We start from the raw sequence: 21,064 nt of genomic DNA, 5'->3' as shown, positions 1-21,064 counted from the left end.
ACTGAAAATTTTTATATTGTGCCAATTAATCCAATTTTTCTGTATAGCCTACTGAAACACTACTAGACCTAAAGAACTGAACATATAAACTGGAATAAGGGAAAGAAGGTTAAAATAATCTAAAGCAAAGGTACCTATCTTCTTTAGGATCTAAATAAATTAAAGGATATCTAGGGTGAAAAGCAGATAAGACAGAGAGGGAGATTGTAAGAATAGGCAGAGCAGAACACTACAGAGAGTCAGGTGAGGGGTACAAAGGTATTTCTTCCTTCACTCAGCACTGTAGTCCGTTTCTCCACTTCATCCCCGTGCTGTGCTGCACTCAGTGAACTGCAGCCATGTCATCAGACTCTGAGATGGCCATCTTTGGAGAGGCAGCTCCTTACCTCCGAAAGTCAGAAAAGGAGAGAATTGAGGCCCAGAACAAGCCTTTTGATGCCAAGACATCTGTCTTTGTGGTGCATGCTAAGGAATCCTATGTGAAAGGGACAATCCAGAGCAAAGAATCAGGCAAGGTCACCGTCAAGACTGAAGCTGGAGAGGTGGGTAAAATGCAACATTTACAAGCAGCATTAAATTCCCACTCGGAGATCTTAACTGACATGCATGTACCTTTCTTTCCTCTGACAGACCTTGACTGTGAAGGAAGATCAAATCTTTGCCATGAACCCTCCCAAGTACGATAAAATTGAGGACATGGCCATGATGACCCACCTCCACGAACCCGCTGTGCTGTACAACCTCAAAGAGCGTTATGCAGCCTGGATGATCTACGTAAGTACCAGCAGCAGTCTTCCTTTGGGTAGCTAGGAGGAACTGCTCTGCCAGGATAAGTGGAAACCCATGTGCTGTCTCCCTTCCTTGCAGACCTACTCAGGTCTCTTCTGTGTCACTGTCAACCCCTACAAGTGGCTGCCGGTGTACAACCCGGCAGTGGTGTTGGCCTACCGAGGCAAGAAGCGCCAGGAGGCCCCCCCCCACATCTTCTCCATCTCTGACAATGCCTATCAGTTCATGTTAACTGGTGAGTGGCTCTCAGTTATTCTATCAAAAAGGCATTTTAAAAGTAATCACATAATTTCCCTGATAAATATGCTGATATTTCCTTAACATATCATTAGAGTTTTATTTCAGTCATAGCTTTAATCACTGCTAATTTAAAAGATTTTTTCATGTCAGTATTTCTAAAAAGGAAGTATACTACCACAGATATTTAGTGTGTCTGGAAAAACAATAAGCCAAATGGACTAGGTGGAGTAAGGAATATAATTATGTCTGTAATGAAATAGTGAAAGTGAACAGGGTATGAAATCCATATGTGATGTAAAAATTCTGTCTAACAATGTGAAGTTAATTCATCAAAGGCCTACAGGAAACATCAATATCACAAATGTTCAGATTTGCCTTGATAAAACCATGACATGAAAAAATGAAATAGAATTATATATTGCTGCTAGCTTTGCATCCACCTTTTCATTCTTTTATTTCTCTGTGCTATTGGGTTCAGAACAATTAGCCATGCTCAAGATTCCTTTGTCGTGGGTCCTTACTCTCCTTTTCTCTACTTCTGCTCTAAATACAGTCTGTGCAGCAGAAAAGTAAAACAACAAAACCAGAAACAATTTACTGTATGCAGGAGAAAAAAGACTGTAAAGAGCGCTGTAGGGAAGAAACAAATGTCCCTTCAAGGGTTTTCAATGTTCATAGAATCATAGAATGGTTTGGGCTGGAAAAGACCTTTAAAAATTATGTAGTCATTCCCTCTGGCTTTGGGAGGGACATCTTCCACTAGTTTACGTTGCTCAAGCTCTGTCCAACCTGACCTGGAGTACTTCTACTGATAGGGCATCCACAACTTCTCTGGGCAGCCTGTTCCAGTAGCTCACCACCCTCATCATGAAATATTTCTTCTTTATATCCAATCTAAACCTACACTCTTCTAGTTTAAAACTGTTGCCCCTTGTCCTGTCACTACAGGCCTTGGTAAAAAGTCTTTCTCTGTCTTTCTGGTAAGCCCCCTTTATATATTGAAAGGCTGCAATGAGGTGTCCCTGGAGCCTTCTCTTCTCCAGGCTGAACAACCCCAACTCTCTCAGCCATTCTTCATAGGAGAGATGTTCCAGACCTCAGACCATCTTCATGGCCCTCTTCTGGACCTACTCTAACAGGTTCATGTCTTTTTTGCACTGGAGACCCCAGAGCTGGAGGGAGTATTCCAGGTGGCGTCTCACGAGAGTGGAGTAGAGGGGCAGAATCACCTACCTTGCCCTGCTGTGCATGCATCTTATTGCCCAGCCCAGGATATAATTGGGTTTCTGGCCTGCAAGTGCACATTGCCAGCTCATATCCAATTTTACATCCACCAATACCCCAATTCCTTGTCTGCAGGGCTGCTGTCAAGCCAGTCATCCCTCAGTCTGGACTAATATTGGGGATTGCCCTGACCCAGGTGCAGGACTTTTCACTCAGCCTTGTTGAACTTCATGATGTTCACATGGGCCCACTCCTCAAGCCTGTCAAGGTCCCTGTGGATGGCATCCCTTCCCACTGATGCACCACTTAATTTGGTGTTGTCTGCAAACTTGCTGAGGGTTCACTCAATCCCACTATGTATGTCATTAATGGAGGTATTAAATAACTTTTGTCCCACTACAAAGCCTTCAGGGATGCCACTCTAACCATTTGCACATTGAGCCTTTGACTCTAACTCTTTGGATGTGGCCATCCAGCCAATTCCTCATCCATCTAACAGTCCACCCTTCAAATCCATATGTCTCTAATTTAGGGGCAAGAGTGGGTATGTTAAGAGGTAAGAATATGGTACAAATTACTTTGCAAGGACTGAAACTGAAAAAAAATTATTAGGAGTAAACAAAGGAAAAAATATGCAGAATTCTTTTCTTGTCACAACTTACATTTACTGCATTAATTTTCAGTCTTTTTGTGCTACTCATTTACAAAGACTGTTTGTTTCTGCCTCTTTCATAGATCGCGAGAACCAGTCAATCCTGATCACGTATGTACGCTCCCTGCTCGGGTCCCCGCGGGGCTGCCCGGTACCATGGCACATCCTGCCTGACTACATGCTCTCTGCTTCTCTCTTTGGTTTCACAGTGGAGAATCCGGTGCAGGGAAGACTGTGAACACAAAGCGTGTCATCCAGTACTTTGCAACAATTGCAGCAAGCGGGGATAAGAAGAAGGAAGAGCAGCAGTCGGCAGGCAAAATGCAGGTGAGGTCCTAGGGGTAGGAACTTGTAACTATCAAATTTGTTTATGAGCCGTATCATGACAATACGATTTCTATTTTAGGGGACACTTGAGGATCAAATCATCAGTGCCAACCCACTGCTGGAGGCTTTTGGTAATGCCAAGACAGTGAGGAACGACAACTCCTCACGCTTTGTAAGTTGTCGCCTGGGACAAAAGTACTTTTTTCATATCAGCACACGGACTTGAATATTCTTGCAGTCAGGATTGGTAAAATTGATTGACTTTTCTGCTTCTTTCAGGGTAAATTCATCAGAATCCACTTTGGCGCCACAGGAAAACTGGCTTCTGCTGACATTGAAACATGTAGGTGACCCTTCTGGCCTGATCCCTTTCCTTCCAGCCCTCCTCAGTTCTTGTGCTAACTCTGTCCTACCGTCCTTGCCAGATCTGCTGGAGAAGTCCAGAGTCACTTTCCAGCTCAAGGCAGAAAGAAGCTACCACATATTTTATCAGATCATGTCCAACAAGAAGCCGGAGCTAATTGGTAGGAAATATCACTAACTTCTCCAGACAAAGGTCATGGAACAACATTTAATTCCTTTACGCGCCAATTACATTTGATCTGTATGTGTTTTGTCCTTCTTTTCAGAGATGTTACTGATCACCACCAACCCGTATGACTATCAGTATGTGAGTCAAGGTGAGATCACGGTTCCCAGCATTAACGATCAGGAAGAGCTGATGGCTACGGATGTAAGTAATGCACAGAAGTTTTCTTAGGCAGACTCTGACCTTTGACATGCATGGTACTTACTCTAATGATTCTTTTGTTAGAGTGCCATTGACATCCTGGGCTTCACTCCTGATGAGAAGACAGCCATTTACAAGCTGACGGGGGCTGTCATGCACTATGGCAACCTGAAGTTTAAGCAGAAGCAGCGTGAGGAGCAGGCAGAGCCGGATGGCACAGAAGGTACCAGCACGATATATACTGCAGCACTGTATATACCAGAACACTCACTAATACAGGCAGTAGTTCAGGGTCAGAATCACTGAGTCAGCCTGCACATTTCCCCAGATGCTCGTATTGTAGAATATAAATGTGTCCTAACCAGAGGACTTGGCTGGAAGAACACAACTCAGTGGAAGATGCAGATTATTTTGAACTATGCAAAGCATAAGGTCCAGTGAATCCTAAAGCATACTTCCATTGGCTGACATGGTAGGAGTCAGGCAGAAGAAAAGCAAACTTTACCGCTATACTGAATGGCAGCTCCCCAGCCCTGGCACAGAAATAGGAGCTACTCTGCTAAGTTCATTCACCCAGGTAGCTACTACCATTTACCATCAGCTGTGGTCACCTCCTAATGGTATTGTGTCCAGGTGACAAGAAGCCAGAATCCTGAAGTTGCTGTGCTTCAAAGCCCATATTCTGGAGACAACTCACAATGCCTGAACTGAGATCATTGTGCTACTTCATTTTACATGGGGGGTTAGAAAGGAACATCAGTTAATATTGCGGCTGTGGCTGATATGTTCTACAATTTCTGTAGAGTCTCAGCATGTCTCCAGGACTTCTGTTTGAAAGATAGACATCTAAGATATGTCTATCACATTTACTTTGCCTAGAATTGTTCAAAGGTACATTCCTTTAAAAGTTCATGGAAGTATTTCCATGAAAACAGAGTTAGTTGCATATATCATAAACATGTGTGATTAAGGTTTGGGTTTTTTTTTTTCTGGAGTTGTTTTTTAGTGTGCATGGTTTGGGGGTTTTTAGGAAAGTTAAGCCGTAAATTAAAATGACTGCAAGGAATACAATAGCAATGAATCTGATAATGATGAATAGCAATAGTAGAATAAGCTACAAATCATAGCTGTAACTTTACTTAAGTGATGGTATTTTGCTAACCAAATCTCGGAAATATTTGGATCAGTGTATGTAATACTGATTCCACTGAAATCAGTTCTGTTGCACAGACACTGTAATCTTCTTCTGAGAATTACTCGCAACCTGTGAACAAATTTCTCTGTGTGGCAAAGTCATCTTTTATTTTGCTAGTTTTATTTGCTCCTAAAGCTGAGAGAGGACTATGGCAGTTGTTTTCACCTCTTGTGGACTCCATTTACTGTGCAATCTTTCTTTCTTTGTCTGCTTTTGAAAACATTGAGGAAAACATGCAATCTATTCCAGTACTTCACTATCCTTACTCATTGGAAAGTTTTCCCCACTTCTAGCCTAAATATCTCTTGAAACAATTTCAGTCTGTTGGATCATGTCCAATATTCATGCAGCAATCTGCTATACTTTTTTATCATGATTTCATATGTATTATATAAGCATTCTTGAACAAATTATTTTATATACTGTGCCTGCTGGCAGAGATTAAATTCAATAGTAAAAGCAATAACAGAAGGTTAAATGCCAAAATTTTTGTTTGAGGATGCACTTCTAAAAATAGCCCTTCATCTCATATGTTTATCTGTAGATTTGTAAAGGCATAGTTGACACTTATGTATTGTGCTCTCTTGAGTATGATGTCTTTAAAGTTACCCTACCACAAGTCACTGAAACAAATTGCACTGTATTTGTTTCTGAGAGGATCTGCAATTGTCTGCAACCTGATCATCATCCCAGGCTTATCTTTCCAGGGTTTTTTTTCAGCATTTATTTTTGAGAAGTCTGCCTACCTAAATGTTTCTAAACTGATTTTTCATTCAAAATTCAAACCAAAAGAAAAAAAAGAATAGGTGAAGAAAAAAATAGCCAACATCATAATTGCTCCATAATTACTGGGGAATGTTGCTTATGATGAACTACAAATACGTTACTTTATCTTAACTAATATTTTTATCGTTACTAGAATTGCCTTTTAACACTGGTTTTAAGGGACCATTAATGTCTGCTGGTAACCTAACAACTGATTTTTTTGGTCTTTAGTTGCTGACAAGGCTGCCTACCTAATGGGTCTGAACTCAGCTGACCTGCTTAAGGCCCTCTGCTACCCCCGAGTCAAGGTTGGGAATGAATATGTAACCAAAGGTCAAACTGTGCAGCAGGTAACAAAAATCCCTGTTTTGTTGACAAATCCTCCAGACTTCCTCTTTTGCTCTGCATGATAACTACAAGTTGTCCTTTTTTATTATTATTATTTTAGGTATACAATTCAGTAGGTGCCTTGGCAAAGGCTGTGTTTGAGAAGATGTTCTTGTGGATGGTGATGCGCATCAACCAACAGCTGGATACCAAGCAACCCAGACAGTACTTCATTGGTGTCCTGGACATTGCTGGCTTTGAGATCTTTGATGTAAGAACGGTGTTTTATTACCATGATTTTAGAAGTAACTCTATTGCGTGCTGAAGTACTTAAGAAGGAATGATGGTTTGGGTTTGGGTTTTTTTTTCCAGAAATGGTTTGATCCTTTCAGATTGTATCTAAAGCATCATGATTCCCACAGGTTTTTAATTGGGAATAGATTTTTGTGTTGCACATATGCCAATGGAAATCCATAAATGTGGGTTTTTGCCTGATTACAAACAGTAGACTAACATGGCATTTGGTACCTAATGCAGAGGCACCAGTTCCATAGACACAATTTGTGCTTAGAAGGCTTGGGTCATGCTTTGAAATCAGGATTTGGAAATGTTGGATAAACTGTTGCACTATGGACTCTCCCGTAACTGAATTAGCCCAGTCTAGTAGAAATCAAAACTGGCAAGTCTGAAATATTATGGTGGCCTAAGCTTCTAGGGGTCATAAACATATGGATAAAGTTTAGCTTGACAAAAGAGACACACTGACGGAAGTTCCAAACTCCTGGCTGAGCAAAGACAGAACACTCACAGATCCTCCTGTAATTAGCACAAAAAGCCAGCACTGTTCTTTATCCCTAGCTTTCTAAATTTACATTAATACTAATCTCTCTTTGTAATTGTGCAGTTCAACAGCCTGGAGCAGCTGTGCATCAACTTCACCAATGAGAAACTGCAACAGTTCTTCAACCACCACATGTTCGTGCTGGAGCAGGAGGAGTACAAGAAGGAAGGAATTGAATGGGAGTTCATTGACTTTGGGATGGACCTGGCTGCTTGCATTGAGCTCATTGAGAAGGTATTTGTATAATACACATTGTCTAATATTTTCAGAAATGCATTAATGTTTATACATTTAAAAACGTATCTTGAAAGGGTAAATGAGATATTGTAAATACATAAGTTTAGATTATTTTATAATTTGCTCTGCTGAGCAGAAGAACAATCCCCCAGAGCATTACTATTGTCCCACTGAAGAAGCTATTTCTTTATCTGTGGTTCTTTCTGCCTTTTCACCTTTTTCCTCCCTCCTTCTACTTCTTCCAGCCCATGGGCATCTTCTCCATCCTGGAAGAGGAGTGCATGTTCCCCAAGGCAACTGACACCTCTTTCAAGAACAAGCTCTATGACCAGCATCTGGGCAAGTCCAACAACTTCCAGAAGCCCAAGCCTGGCAAAGGCAAGGCTGAGGCCCACTTCTCCCTGGTGCACTATGCTGGCACAGTGGACTACAACATCTCTGGCTGGCTTGACAAGAACAAGGACCCCCTGAATGAAACTGTTGTGGGGCTGTACCAGAAATCATCAATGAAGACACTGGCCTTACTCTTTGCCTCTGCTGGAGGAGAGGCGGGTCAGTTCTGTGAAATTCATATTTTCATTTTTATTTAATGACTCTACCAGAGACATGAATATCAGCTAGAGTGTTCTAAAGAAACTGCATGTTGTGCAGAGTCTCCCATGGTTTGAATTTAGTAATAAAGGATCAAATATATTTCAGGCCTGCCACTCAGCCACGATAATCCCTTGGATCCTTTGGTCCTGTGTACCTTTAGACTGAGTGTTGACTCTGTTTCCCACTATATCCTAGGTTCCTTTCTTAGCATGACTGATACATTTGAACAAGCTTTTTGTAGTCTCATAGAGAACAATTTTACAAATCAAAGTTGTAAAACCAACTTTAACCATCTTTGTCTGGTGTTCTTCAGAGTCTGGTGGTGGTGGCAAGAAGGGAGGCAAGAAGAAGGGTTCTTCTTTCCAGACTGTATCAGCTCTTTTCAGGGTAAGTACAGATGTCATTCTCTCTATGTTTTTCCTCCTTTTTTTTTAGTTGAAGATTGTGAAATATCACACTATGTCCAACAAGGCCATTTTACTGCACCTATTAACATTTTTCTGCATCAAGAACATCTCTTCAGCTATTCATAAAAGAGCTGACTGCAAGTCAGCTGAGGCCAGCTGAGGAAGATACATCTTGACCTAGCCTTTCTTCGAATGTTAGGAAAAGTACTTATGTCAGGCTACAGTTTCATTTACTCCTGAGTACACTGGTTGGTAGGATCAAGCCCTTCCCCCTCTCCCTCTGTCTTGGAAGGACAATGGTGGATCTGGCTACCTGCCTCAGGGAATCTCAAGTCTGGATTGGCATGTACAAATGTATGTGCATTTGCACATGATAATGCATAACACATAATACATAATTGTTTGAACATGATTATACATATATAGCAAGGCAATAGGGAAATGCCAAGGCCAGTTACTTTTCCACTAATGACAGAGCTTAAGGCAGATGGAAACACCCTTGTTTCAGCACCTGTGGCATCTAGCTACTATCTGGCATCCTGAGCAGTTTTTCACACTGTGAAAGAGATATTTGTCTAAGCAGCTTTGCCCCTGCTCCAAACCAGGGCTAAACTGAGAACTGTTATGACATAGCTAGTAAAAGTAATTGTTAAAATCAGAGATAGTTCATGGGTTTGCTTTTAAAAACACTTCTATAACGGGGTGCTGTAGGACCTGCAACTCATACCTTTTCCCTATGACTTGTGACCCCCATTCTCACTGAACAGGGAGTCTTTCTTGTCTTCCCCTGCTGAACCTTTGACAAATATATCTTCACAAGTAGCCCCTAATTCCATTAAGCTTCCCTTTCCCAGACTTCACAGCAAACATGGTCCTTGCCCATCTTCTCTTATGTCCTATTTTTGGTTCTGTTTCTGTTCCCGTCAATAGTCAGTGTCGTCCATAGAGTGAGGATCTGGTGATTAAAAAGAATCATCTTTCACTCAAAATTATACCTTTTGCCACAAACATCCGGTCACCATTCTCCATAGGACCCCTGTCTGAGTGGATTTATCCCGCAGTCTCATGAAAACACATTACACTGTTTTGTGACTTTCTCTCATGCTCAAGATTGAAAGGCAGAAGAAAACTCAAATTAGGATGGCTATATGTGGGAATAATAAATCCATTATTGCTTTCCAACACTTTTCTCACATCTGAAGGTATAACTGCAAAGGTACCATTTGTTATATGAAAAATCTTTGCTCATGAACCCACAGGAGAACCTAAACAAGCTGATGACCAATCTGCGGAGCACTCACCCCCATTTTGTGCGCTGTATCATCCCCAATGAATCAAAAACACCTGGTAGGAACCTCAAGTAGAGAGAAATCATAGTGTGATGCAGCCATTATTCTCTATGCTATATCATGAAGTAATCAAATAATTGTCTTATTTGCTTAGGTGCCATGGAGCATGAACTGGTGCTACACCAGCTGCGGTGTAACGGTGTGCTGGAAGGCATCAGAATTTGCAGGAAGGGATTCCCCAGCAGAATCCTCTATGCAGACTTCAAACAGAGGTCCATTTCTTTTCTGCTCTCCATTCTGTCTTCACTGCATAAGTTATACATCATAACTATTTTAACATTTCTGGTTGTTTTTTAATGCCAACTCTATCTCATCATAACTGAAAGAAGGGGAAAAAGCTGAAATGTACAACTAAAAGCAACATGTATGGCTAGCAAAAGAGAAATTGTTGAGAAATGAAGAGATAAGTCAGGTGTCCTCACTGATTGCTATTCAGCACACAACTCTGTGTGTCATGTCTCGGAATGCCAGTGTCTCTGAATATGGAAGTACAATAGAGCTACAAGATTACAAGCCAATGCTCACAAGATTAAAAAATGCAGATGTGGCTACAATACTTTCTCAGACAAAAATTACAAACTCAGATAGAGTGCTTTGGCCATTGCATCAGCCGCAAGTTTCAGGGGAAGGTGCTTTCCTCCTATATGCATAGTGGCAATGTTCCTCTCTAGCAATTTTCTACGGCATAGTTTAAGTGAAAAAGGTATTGGGCTGAAATGGCTGGAGATAAGTGTCCTCTTTTCATCTACGACTGATCACCTAAAGACAGTAAAAGTTTCCTTAATTTTGTTATCAGATTAGGACTTCATTAGAACTGTATCTTCAAACAAGGGATGGAATTCCAACTTCCTCAGCCTGATCCTGCTGCAAAGGTTGCCCTTAATTTCAATAAACAGTATAACCTTATGACTTGAGATTACCTTAACTCATATTTCCTCTCATTTCACAGATACAAGGTGCTTAATGCCAGTGCTATCCCAGAGGGACAGTTCATTGATAGCAAGAAGGCTTCTGAGAAGCTTCTTGGGTCAATTGATGTCGACCACACCCAGTACAAATTTGGCCACACCAAGGTACAAACCCTCCTTGACTCACTCACTGTGTGCCTCTGCTTTGCTCTACCTGACAGTGATGTGTGGAAACATTCCCTTTCTCAAGGTGTTCTTCAAAGCTGGGCTGCTGGGACTCCTGGAGGAGATGAGGGATGAGAAACTGGCACAGCTCATCACTCGCACACAGGCCAGGTGCAGGGGCTTCCTGATGAGAGTGGAGTACCAGAGAATGGTGGAGAGGAGGTAGACATTCTTCATCTTCAGTTAAATTACTGTACTTGGGGGAAAGTGTTGGCACTCATCATACTGAAAATATGCAATTTACATTTTAATTATGCTTCAGGGAATCCATCTTCTGCATCCAGTACAACGTTCGTGCATTCATGAACGTCAAGCACTGGCCCTGGATGAAGCTGTTCTTCAAGATCAAGCCCTTGCTGAAGAGTGCAGAATCTGAGAAGGAGATGGCCAACATGAAGGGGGAGTTTGAGAAAACCAAGGAAGATCTTGCAAAGTCTGAGGCAAAGAGGAAGGAGCTGGAGGAGAAAATGGTTTCTTTGCTGCAGGAGAAAAATGACCTGCAGCTCCAAGTGCAGGCTGTGAGTATTATTAGTATATTTCTTCTAGGGGAAAATAAGTAAGGTCTAAATTCTGTCTCATAGTATGGAACTCTCACACTGCACACTAAATTTCCTTAGAAAATGTTTTAATCTGAATCACTAAAGGTAAAATTCAGACCAGTCACTGTCAACATTATAATATGAGGTTCTAACCTGGGAATGACTTTTTAAGTCTCTGTGCCTATAGGTATGTTGCTCCCTGCAAGCTCACAATATAAGGTCCAGCTGTAGTCACTAGAGATTTCATATATACAGTTAACAGAGTCTGGAGAGCAATTCAGCTGACTGCTCACTCTGGTTTTAATCAGTTGCCTAAGTAAAAGAGCCTTATGTTGTTTCTTATGATACATGGTACCTCACCTGTCCTCCTGCAGCTACTATTCCAGGAAGACACAAATACCCTCTACATTCTAACTGTCAGCCCCATGTGTGTCTCCAATGTCCTTTGGAAGGTCAAAAGATTTGGCAATATTTACACAATGCTCTTGTGTCTTTAAGTGTCTACTCCAAAGCTTCAAAATAAAGTCAGATTCAAATGGAAACCACTAATTGCATCTAGATTATGTACCAATTTATCTGGAACAAAGAAGACGAATTCTAACTAAGTCTTGGAAAGAAAAGCTTTTAGAGAGATAAAACAAAAAGATCTGTGCACAATGGTATTCAGATACTAACTTTCAGGGACAGTAATCAAAATCCTTAGGAAAAAAAAAAAATTATATATTTAGATACCTTCTCTATAAATACAACAAGAAAGAATACTTGGTGAGAGGAAAAAAAAAAAAAACCCACAAAAACCAAACAGAAAAACCCCCAAAAAACCAGAACAAAAACCGACTCTGATTTAAAAGAGGCAATGCAAAAATAATTTCCCACAAGATAATACAAAATAATAATTCCATGTTGCTTGGAAAGGAAAAGGAAATACCCTTTTTCTACTCAGCTTTTGCTAAAACTTGGGATTAGCAAACAAAAATATGTTTCTCTAACAGGAGGCTGATGCTTTAGCTGATGCTGAGGAAAGATGTGATCAGCTCATCAAAACCAAAATCCAGCTGGAAGCCAAAATTAAGGAGGTGACTGAAAGGGCTGAGGACGAGGAGGAAATTAATGCTGAGCTGACAGCCAAGAAGAGGAAACTGGAGGATGAATGTTCAGAGCTCAAGAAAGATATTGATGACCTGGAGTTAACGCTGGCCAAGGTTGAGAAGGAAAAACACGCCACCGAAAACAAGGTATAAGGCACAAGCTGTCACTCGCGCTCCAGAAAGGAGCACTGTGCTGTTACAGGACTTCGGTATCTACTTCCTTTACTTACATTTGCTCCCTTCTTCTGCAAGGTGAAGAACCTCACAGAGGAGATGGCAGCCCTGGACGAGACCATTGCCAAGCTGACAAAAGAGAAGAAAGCCCTCCAAGAGGCCCACCAGCAGACACTGGATGACCTGCAGGCAGAAGAGGACAAAGTCAATACTCTGACCAAAGCTAAGACCAAGCTGGAGCAGCAAGTGGACGATGTAAGCACATGTATAGCTAAATGAAACGGAAAACTTTGTAGAGGAAAGCGTAGGCAGCAGAGCACTGATGGCTTTGTTCTTTTTAGCTGGAAGGGTCCCTGGAGCAAGAGAAGAAACTGCGCATGGACCTTGAGAGAGCTAAGAGGAAACTCGAAGGAGACCTGAAGCTGGCAAATGACAGCATAATGGACTTGGAAAATGATAAGCAGCAGCTGGATGAGAAACTGAAGAAGTAAGTGTGGCTGTGGGGCACCTGAGTGCTGGGCTGGCGCACTTGGGTGGTTGTGTTCAGGCACTAACACGGTTTGCTTTGTGCAAAGGAAAGACTTTGAAATCAGCCAGATCCAGAGCAAAATCGAGGATGAGCAAGCCCTGGGCATGCAATTGCAGAAGAAGATCAAGGAGCTGCAGGCAAGTCTGTGTTCCTTCCCCTCTCCCACCCAGTCTCAGGTCAGGTAGGAGGAGGCCATGGGTGTGAAGGGTCCCTAAATGTTCCCCAGGCTCGCATTGAGGAACTGGAAGAGGAAATTGAGGCTGAACGTGCCTCTCGGGCAAAAGCAGAGAAGCATCGGGCTGACCTCTCGAGGGAGCTAGAGGAGATCAGCGAGCGCCTGGAAGAAGCAGGAGGGGCTACCACAGCTCAGATCGAGATGAACAAGAAGCGTGAGGCAGAATTCCAGAAGATGCGCCGCGACCTCGAAGAGGCCACGCTGCAGCACGAAGCCACGGCTGCCGCCCTGCGGAAAAAGCATGCGGACAGCACAGCTGAGCTTGGGGAGCAGATCGACAACCTGCAACGAGTGAAGCAGAAGCTGGAGAAGGAGAAGAGTGAGCTGAAGATGGAGATTGATGACTTGGCCAGTAACATGGAGTCAGTCTCCAAAGCCAAGGTACTGAAATATTTCTTTGTACTAATTCAAACATAATCAAGTATTTATATTTTAACATATAAATTTACATTCTTCATAGTTTAAAATAAATAGTTGCACTTTACATCTTTGAATTTGAGTTTATATATTTCAGTATTAGTATAATAACATACTGTATCCTTTGGGTGAGAGCTAAAAAATGTCACCTGAAGCACCTAACCTAAGGAACTGTAGGGTCTCATTGCTTGGTGCAGAATATTATGACAGTGAAATGAAAGACACTGACCTTATCAGTTTTTTAGTTTCTTCTAAAATAGAAATTACTCCTACCCTACCCTTTCTTTTTTATTCCAATTTTTCTTTTCGTCCCTTAAATACTCCAACGACATAATCGCTAAGAGCCAAACAGAAATTTAAAACAGTTCCTCATGTTACAGTGTCCAGTCATCCTTTTTATTGAAAAAATGGAGTGTACATTAATAAATTATACAAATGTTGGAATTAGGGATGCAAATTTCATAGAAGATGTGTTAGTTAACTGAGACATTTTGACTTGACTTCTAAATCACTGGCTTCTTTATTTGCCCTTGGTAAGACTTCAGATTCTCAGTAATTATGTGTTGAACCACCAATCATCTTTCATCCTGTTCTTCATGCAAATAGGCAAATCTGGAGAAGATGTGTCGCTCCCTGGAAGATCAGCTCAGTGAGATTAAGACAAAGGAGGAGGAACAACAGCGCACAATTAATGACATTAGTACACAGAGAGCTCGGCTACAAACAGAATCTGGTAAGACATTTGTTTTTTAAGAGAACACTGTATATGACCTGGGGCTTTACAAAAAGGCTCAAAAGTCCTGGTGGTCTTGGTGGAAACTAAGTTGAACATGAGCCAGAAGTGTGCTCTTGTGGCACAGGCCAACAGAATCCTGAGCTGCATGAGGAGAAGTGTTGCCAGCAGGTTAACAGAGGGTGATCCTTCCCCCGACTCAGCACACCTGGAGTGCTGTGTCCAGTGCTAGGCTCCCCAGTACCAGAGAGATACAGACATCCTGGAGCAGGACCAACAACATGTTTAAGGGACTGGAACAACCAGCCACTGGAACAACCTCCCCAGGAGTGTGGTAGAGTCCCCATCACTGGAGGTTTTCAAAACATGACTGGATAGGGTGCTAAGTAATCCATTCTAGGCTCTCTTTCCCACAAAAGGTTAGACCAGATGACCTTTCAAGGTCTGTTCCGACCCGGACTGTTCTATGACTCTACGACTGCAGTTTCAAAGAAGAATTCATCTATCTCATAACCTAGACTTCATCCTTCTGCTTCCCAGGAGACATTCAGGGGAAGACAGTGATATACCTGAGCACATACACCATATATTACTCATTCTGTAAGCTCAAGGCTTGAAGTGACCACTGGACTTAGTGCAAACATACAGTAAGACAAGTCAGATATTGGACAAGGGGGCATGATGTATCTCATTTCTTGCCTCTAAGATAAATAATTTGGCATGCCTAGAGATATGGACAGGTATCAGTGATTAGGATTCCACCAAAGAAATAAAATTTTGTTTAACTCAATATATTTTTATGTGTCGTTCATTATCAAGGTTAACACTTTTAAATAAGCCATAAAAAGGTTCTTTTACTCATCTGAACTCTCCAAGGTGAATATTCACGCCAGGTGGAGGAGAAAGATGCTCTGATTTCTCAGTTGTCAAGAGGCAAGCAGGCATTCACCCAACAGATTGAGGAACTCAAGAGGCACCTAGAGGAAGAGATAAAGGTGACAAGACTTTCCATATTCTATCTTATCCATTGGATTCCTTCTGTCTAGGAGGAACTTCAGATACGTATGAAATTATGGCATCAACAAAAAAAAAAAAAAAAAAAAAGTGGGAAAAAGCCCACTTGGGTAATTCAGTGCAAGTCTTCCAGTATTAGCTTTGCTCCCCGTTCCCTACAGTCTATCCATTAATTCTTTTGCAGATTCCTAGATCTTCCTTTCTCATTCAGTAGCTTGCCATCACTCACAGCAGAATAATCCAGTGTCCACCAACATGCTGCCTGGAGGAAAAGGACCTGGGGGTATTGGTAGACAGCCAGCTGAACATGAGCCAGCAGTGTGCCCAGGTGGCCAAGAGGGTCAACGGCATCCTGGCTTGTGTCAGGAATAGTATGGCCAGCAGGAGCAGGGAGGTGATTGTTCCCCTGTACTCGGCGCTGGTGAGGCCGCACCTGGAATACTGTGTCCAGTTTTGGGCCCCTCACTACAAGAAAGACATTGAGGTGCTGGAGCGTGTCCAGAGGCGGGCAACGAAGCTGGTGAAGGGTCTGGAGCACAGGCCTTATGAGGAGCGGCTGAGGGAACTGGGGTTGTTTAGCCTGGAGAAGAGGAGGCTGAGGGGAGACCTTATCGCCCTGTACAGCTACCTGAAAGGAGGTTGTAGTGAGGTGGGTGTTGGTCTCTTCTCCCAAGTAGTTAGCGATAGGACAAGAGGAAATGGGCTCAAGCTGCGCCAGGAGAGGTTTAGGCTGGAAATTAGGAGAAATTTCTTCATGGAAAGGGTAGTCAAGCATTGGAACAGGCTGCCCAGAGAGGTGGTGGAGTCACCATCCCTGGCAGTGTTCAAAAAACGGGTAGATGTGGTACTTTGGGACATGGTTTAGTCTAGTCTACCCTTGATTGGTTTAGTGTGGATTGGGTTGTGTAGGTTAATGGTTGGACTGGAAGATCTTAAAGGTCTTTTCCAACCTAAACGATTCTATGATTCTATGATTTCAGTCAGGAGATTTCCCAACTTATTTCCATTCATTGTCACGCTCCTATATTTCCCCCAGGCCAAGAACGCCCTGGCCCACGCCTTGCAGTCTGCTCGCCATGACTGTGACTTGCTCCGGGAACAATATGAGGAGGAGCAGGAAGCCAAGGGGGAGCTGCAGCGTGCCCTGTCCAAGGCCAACAGCGAAGTGGCCCAGTGGAGAACCAAATACGAGACGGACGCTATTCAGCGCACAGAGGAGCTGGAGGAGGCCAAGTATGTGAGGAATGCGGGGAAGGCTGGCAGAGACTAAGAATGGAAACTGGAGGAGACCACTGTGATATTGTCAGGAAGAAGTCAATGTTCTGCTTTGGGGTGGGGTGACAAGAAGAGAGAAAATATAACCAAGAGCAGGTATGCATTGGGGAAAAGCAGAAGCAGCAAACCTCTTCAGGTGCAGAAGAGCAGAGAGATGCTAGTGTGAACAGCAGAGTGAACAGCAGAGAGTGAATTGCTGTAGCCCAGGATTCAGACATAGAAATACAGTGGCTGGTTGGGAGAGGTCCTACACCTCTGTGTAAATGTGGATCACACACTACCACGTGGCTAAGTGTGCTCTGGTGAAAAATGTACTGGCTGCACACCATGGGTTCCCATTTGCTTCCTCACCCGGTCCCATGCTTACCACCTTCCAGGAAGAAGCTGGCACAGCGCCTGCAGGATGCAGAGGAACACGTCGAAGCTGTCAATGCCAAATGTGCCTCCCTGGAAAAGACAAAGCAGCGGCTGCAGAATGAAGTGGAGGACCTGATGATTGACGTGGAGCGATCAAATGCTGCCTGCGCAGCTCTGGATAAGAAGCAGAAGAACTTTGACAAGGTCTTTTGGGCTCCAGACCTGGGGCTCCTGGGCAGAGCATCCCCTCCTGATTGCCACATCCATGCTGAGGCCCTGTTTCTCTCCAGATCCTGGCAGAATGGAAGCAGAAGTATGAGGAAACGCAGGCTGAGCTGGAAGCCTCCCAGAAGGAGTCTCGCTCTCTCAGCACGGAGCTGTTTAAGATGAAGAATGCCTATGAGGAGTCCTTGGATCACCTGGAAACGCTGAAGCGTGAGAACAAGAACTTGCAGCGTAAGTCCCTGGCCCTCTGCTCCTGGCAGGGCTTTCCCACAAGCTTGTCTACTGAGCATTCCACATGGGTCTGTGCCTGCAGGTCGGCAAAGGCGTTTGTCACCCTGGTGTGGCAGGGCCCTTCCCAATTCGGCTCTGTGCCTGACCATGCCATTGGTCTTTGTTCCCACAGAGGAGATTTCCGACCTCACGGAGCAGATTGCTGAGGGAGGAAAGGCGATTCATGAGCTGGAGAAAGTAAAGAAGCAGATTGAGCAGGAGAAATCTGAAATCCAGGCTGCCTTGGAGGAAGCTGAGGTACACAGCATTATTTATTCCTCTCTTACATGTCCTGGATCTCTATCTCATTATAAGTGCTGTGAAGTCATTCCCGACAAAAGGGGAAAGGAGTGTTTCTGTAAAAGTGTAGAGATAGTATCTAAACATGGCACTCTCTTACTCAGAGCTTCAGGTTCAGCATTTTCACACAAAAAAGTATTCTAATTTATTGTTGTCCAGGCCTCCCTAGAACATGAAGAGGGGAAGATCCTGCGCCTCCAGCTTGAGCTCAGCCAGGTGAAGTCTGAGATTGACAGGAAGATAGCAGAGAAAGATGAGGAAATTGACCAGCTGAAGAGAAACCACCTCCGAGTTGTGGAGTCCATGCAGAGCACCCTGGACGCTGAGATCAGGAGCAGGAATGAAGCCCTGCGTTTGAAGAAGAAGATGGAGGGAGACCTGAATGAAATGGAGATCCAGCTGAGCCATGCCAACCGCGTGGCTGCAGAGGCACAAAAGAATCTAAGAAACACACAGGCAGTGCTCAAGGTCCGTTGAACAATAATTGCCTACAGAGAAATATCTTAGCTGATCTTTTCAGTGCCAAACAGCTCTGAATCTGCTTATAATTTCTTTCAATGGTTCTACAGGATACCCAGATACATTTGGACGATGCTCTCAGGGCACAGGAGGACCTGAAGGAGCAGGTGGCCATGGTGGAGCGCAGAGCAAACCTGCTGCAGGCTGAAATTGAGGAGCTACGAGCAGCACTAGAACAAACAGAGAGATGTAGAAAGGTGGCTGAGCAGGAACTGATCGATGCAAGTGAGCGTGTGCAGCTCCTCCATACCCAGGTCAGTGTATAAATATATTTAGTATTTATACTTTTGCTCCATATATTTAAAATAGCTGAAGACTGGCTGAACTGTAACAGTATTTTGTAAAATGCATTGTAATTTTCACAGTATGGATAACAAATACTAAAAGTGACTTTTCAGCTGCAGATACTATATGAATTTCACTAGACTACAGTGCAGACACCTTAAAAGTAACAAATTCAGAGATATGTGAATATAACTTAAGTGAGTTCAACAGCTTTCACATTTACATTTGAGACTGTAACGTCAAATTTTGGTTGATCATTAACAAAATAGGAATACATTAATACTGTCACTAACATCATTTAACCAAGTCCGTATAAGTATTCTATAGCACCATTCAAAATTTTTACTGCCACTAGATTGAAAATGGTAAGGAAAGATTATATCTTTTTTCTTTATAAGTCTAAATTTCTTCTCTCTTGACTGAGAAACTGTGAGGAAAGACTTTATGGAGGATGTTACTGAAGCAGCTCATAGCTGAGAAACTAAGAGCTACCACAGCAGCTCCTTTAGAACAGAATCCCATGTAACCTAATGGCACAATTTATATTAAAAAACAACATTTATGCAATATTCTTGATATGATATTGCAAGCAAACAAAACCAAAATTGTGATGTTGATGGTCTTCAACAGAACACCAACTTGATCAATACCAAGAAGAAGCTGGAAACAGATATTTCCCAAATCCAAAGTGAAATGGAAGAAACAGTCCAGGAAGCCCGCAATGCTGAAGAGAAGGCCAAAAAGGCCATCACAGATGTGAGTTGGGGGCTCCTTTCACTGCTGATGGTGGATGTATTCTCCCCCAAACCATCTCCAGCCCCAAAACGGCTTTGACCCTTTGCTCTCATCAGGCAGCCATGATGGCAGAAGAGCTGAAGAAGGAGCAGGACACCAGCGCCCACCTGGAGAGGATGAAGAAGAACCTCGACCAGACAGTGAAGGACCTGCAGCACCGTCTGGATGAGGCTGAGCAGTTGGCGCTGAAGGGAGGCAAGAAGCAAATCCAGAAGCTGGAGGCCAGAGTGCGTAGGGCTTTCAGTTGTGCATGAGTGAGCATGTCCCTTGGTGAGATACCAGGGAAGCTCCACAGATGGGCTTCTCGTTGCAGGTGCGGGAGCTGGAAGGGGAGGTTGATGCTGAGCAGAAGCGCAGCGCTGAAGCCGTGAAGGGTATGCGCAAGTACGAGAGGAGGGTGAAGGAGCTGACCTACCAGGTAACACGGGAGGCTTCTTTGTGTTGACACACTCTTGTTCCAGGAAGCCAAAATGTTGGCACATTGCCTTCTAGAGGGATTTCTTTCTATACTTCAGTCAGTGACACAGTTACTAGGATTTTGACCTCTGTCCTTCTAGACAGCAATGCTCCATAAGGAATATTACTCCCTCTGTTTCACGTTTATGTAATTTAGAGAAAGAGGCAAATGAGTTTCTATTACTTGTCATTCTCTGTAGTCTGAGGAAGATCGGAAGAATGTTCTCAGGCTCCAAGATCTAGTGGACAAGCTGCAAATGAAAGTGAAGTCCTACAAGAGACAAGCTGAGGAGGCTGTAAGTACAACTCTGACCAAGGCCAGACTTCCTTCTGGTGGAGGTGGAATTCTGTGTTGGTGTTTTCTTCTGTCCAACTTTTTGAAACCTTGACTGTTTTGATGCATTTGCTGGCACAGGACAATGGGGAATGTAAGAATAAGAATTTTCTGGGCTTGGAAGGAACTATACTTTCCCAGCTCTATTTCTTTTGCTCTAAGCTTCATTTCCCACCTCTCTTGATTCATTCCTACCCTACCTTGGGTGTCAGAAGTAGCTGCTAGTCTGTCTGTTCAGGACTCTGCCACAAACTCTGCCTGGACCTTGCTGTGTGTAATGTGGCTATGGCCTTTTTGACACTGCAATATTCTTTTCTCTTCTGGTACACTTAATGTCTTGAGCAGCTTCTTTCCTTAGTTCTGAACCTGCCCTACTTGCCCAGCTATGGCATTTAAATTGCCCAGTTTTCAGATATTAAATGTCCACATGCTACCTGTTGTTTTCACAACTCCCTCTCCCCACATAGGAGGAGCTGTCCAATGTCAACCTCTCCAAATTCCGCAAGATTCAGCACGAGCTGGAAGAAGCTGAGGAGCGGGCTGACGTTGCAGAGTCACAGGTTAACAAGCTCCGAGCAAAGAGCCGGGAGTTTCGAAAGAAGATAGAAGAGGAGGAATGAGGATCCTGAGGCTAAAAAGTGACCTGAGGCATGCATAAAATGTAAATCTCTGTGTTGCTTTCTTCTGTAATTATAATCTATGTCTAGGT

The 21,064-nt window shown here is 43.2% G+C and overlaps 1 protein-coding gene across 1 annotated transcript; it reads left to right on the top strand.

Moving 5' to 3' along the window:
* Nucleotides 1–338: 338 nt before the first annotated feature.
* Nucleotides 339–20,975, top strand: LOC104029801 (myosin-1B-like). The gene is made up of 38 exons (XM_075720277.1): nt 339–542; nt 631–774; nt 868–1,024; nt 2,989–3,016; nt 3,115–3,232; nt 3,312–3,404; nt 3,512–3,575; nt 3,658–3,756; nt 3,862–3,965; nt 4,047–4,185; nt 6,154–6,272; nt 6,371–6,520; nt 7,154–7,324; nt 7,573–7,879; nt 8,235–8,308; nt 9,588–9,675; nt 9,772–9,889; nt 10,627–10,750; nt 10,836–10,972; nt 11,073–11,328; nt 12,342–12,584; nt 12,690–12,866; nt 12,953–13,098; nt 13,187–13,277; nt 13,367–13,756; nt 14,399–14,525; nt 15,402–15,520; nt 16,576–16,772; nt 17,192–17,375; nt 17,462–17,627; nt 17,800–17,924; nt 18,126–18,434; nt 18,536–18,739; nt 19,401–19,526; nt 19,622–19,792; nt 19,879–19,983; nt 20,222–20,317; nt 20,823–20,975. Exons 1-38 carry the CDS (start codon nt 339–341, stop codon nt 20,973–20,975), a joined length of 5,823 nt encoding a protein of 1,940 aa, XP_075576392.1.
* The last annotated feature ends 89 nt before the right edge of the window (nt 20,976–21,064 follow it).

The sequence above is a fragment of the Pelecanus crispus genome, chromosome 12 (assembly GCF_030463565.1).
Source record: "Pelecanus crispus isolate bPelCri1 chromosome 12, bPelCri1.pri, whole genome shotgun sequence".
Taxonomy (NCBI): Eukaryota; Metazoa; Chordata; class Aves; order Pelecaniformes; family Pelecanidae; genus Pelecanus; species Pelecanus crispus.
Note: the sequence above shows the minus strand (reverse complement) of the source record. Positions and strands in the feature narration are given on the sequence as shown.

What these genes read in the sequence shown, in the direction of transcription:
- LOC104029801 (XM_075720277.1), top strand. Translation starts at nt 339, where the DNA reads ATGTCATCAGACTCTGAGATGGCCATCTTTGGAGAGGCAGCTCCTTAC. An exon ending in AACCAGTCAATCCTGATCAC is followed by an intron (nt 3,017 to 3,114) that starts GTATGTACGCTC and finishes TTGGTTTCACAG; the next exon opens with TGGAGAATCCGGTGCAGGGA. An exon ending in CTCTGCTGGAGGAGAGGCGG is followed by an intron (nt 7,880 to 8,234) that starts GTCAGTTCTGTG and finishes GGTGTTCTTCAG; the next exon opens with AGTCTGGTGGTGGTGGCAAG.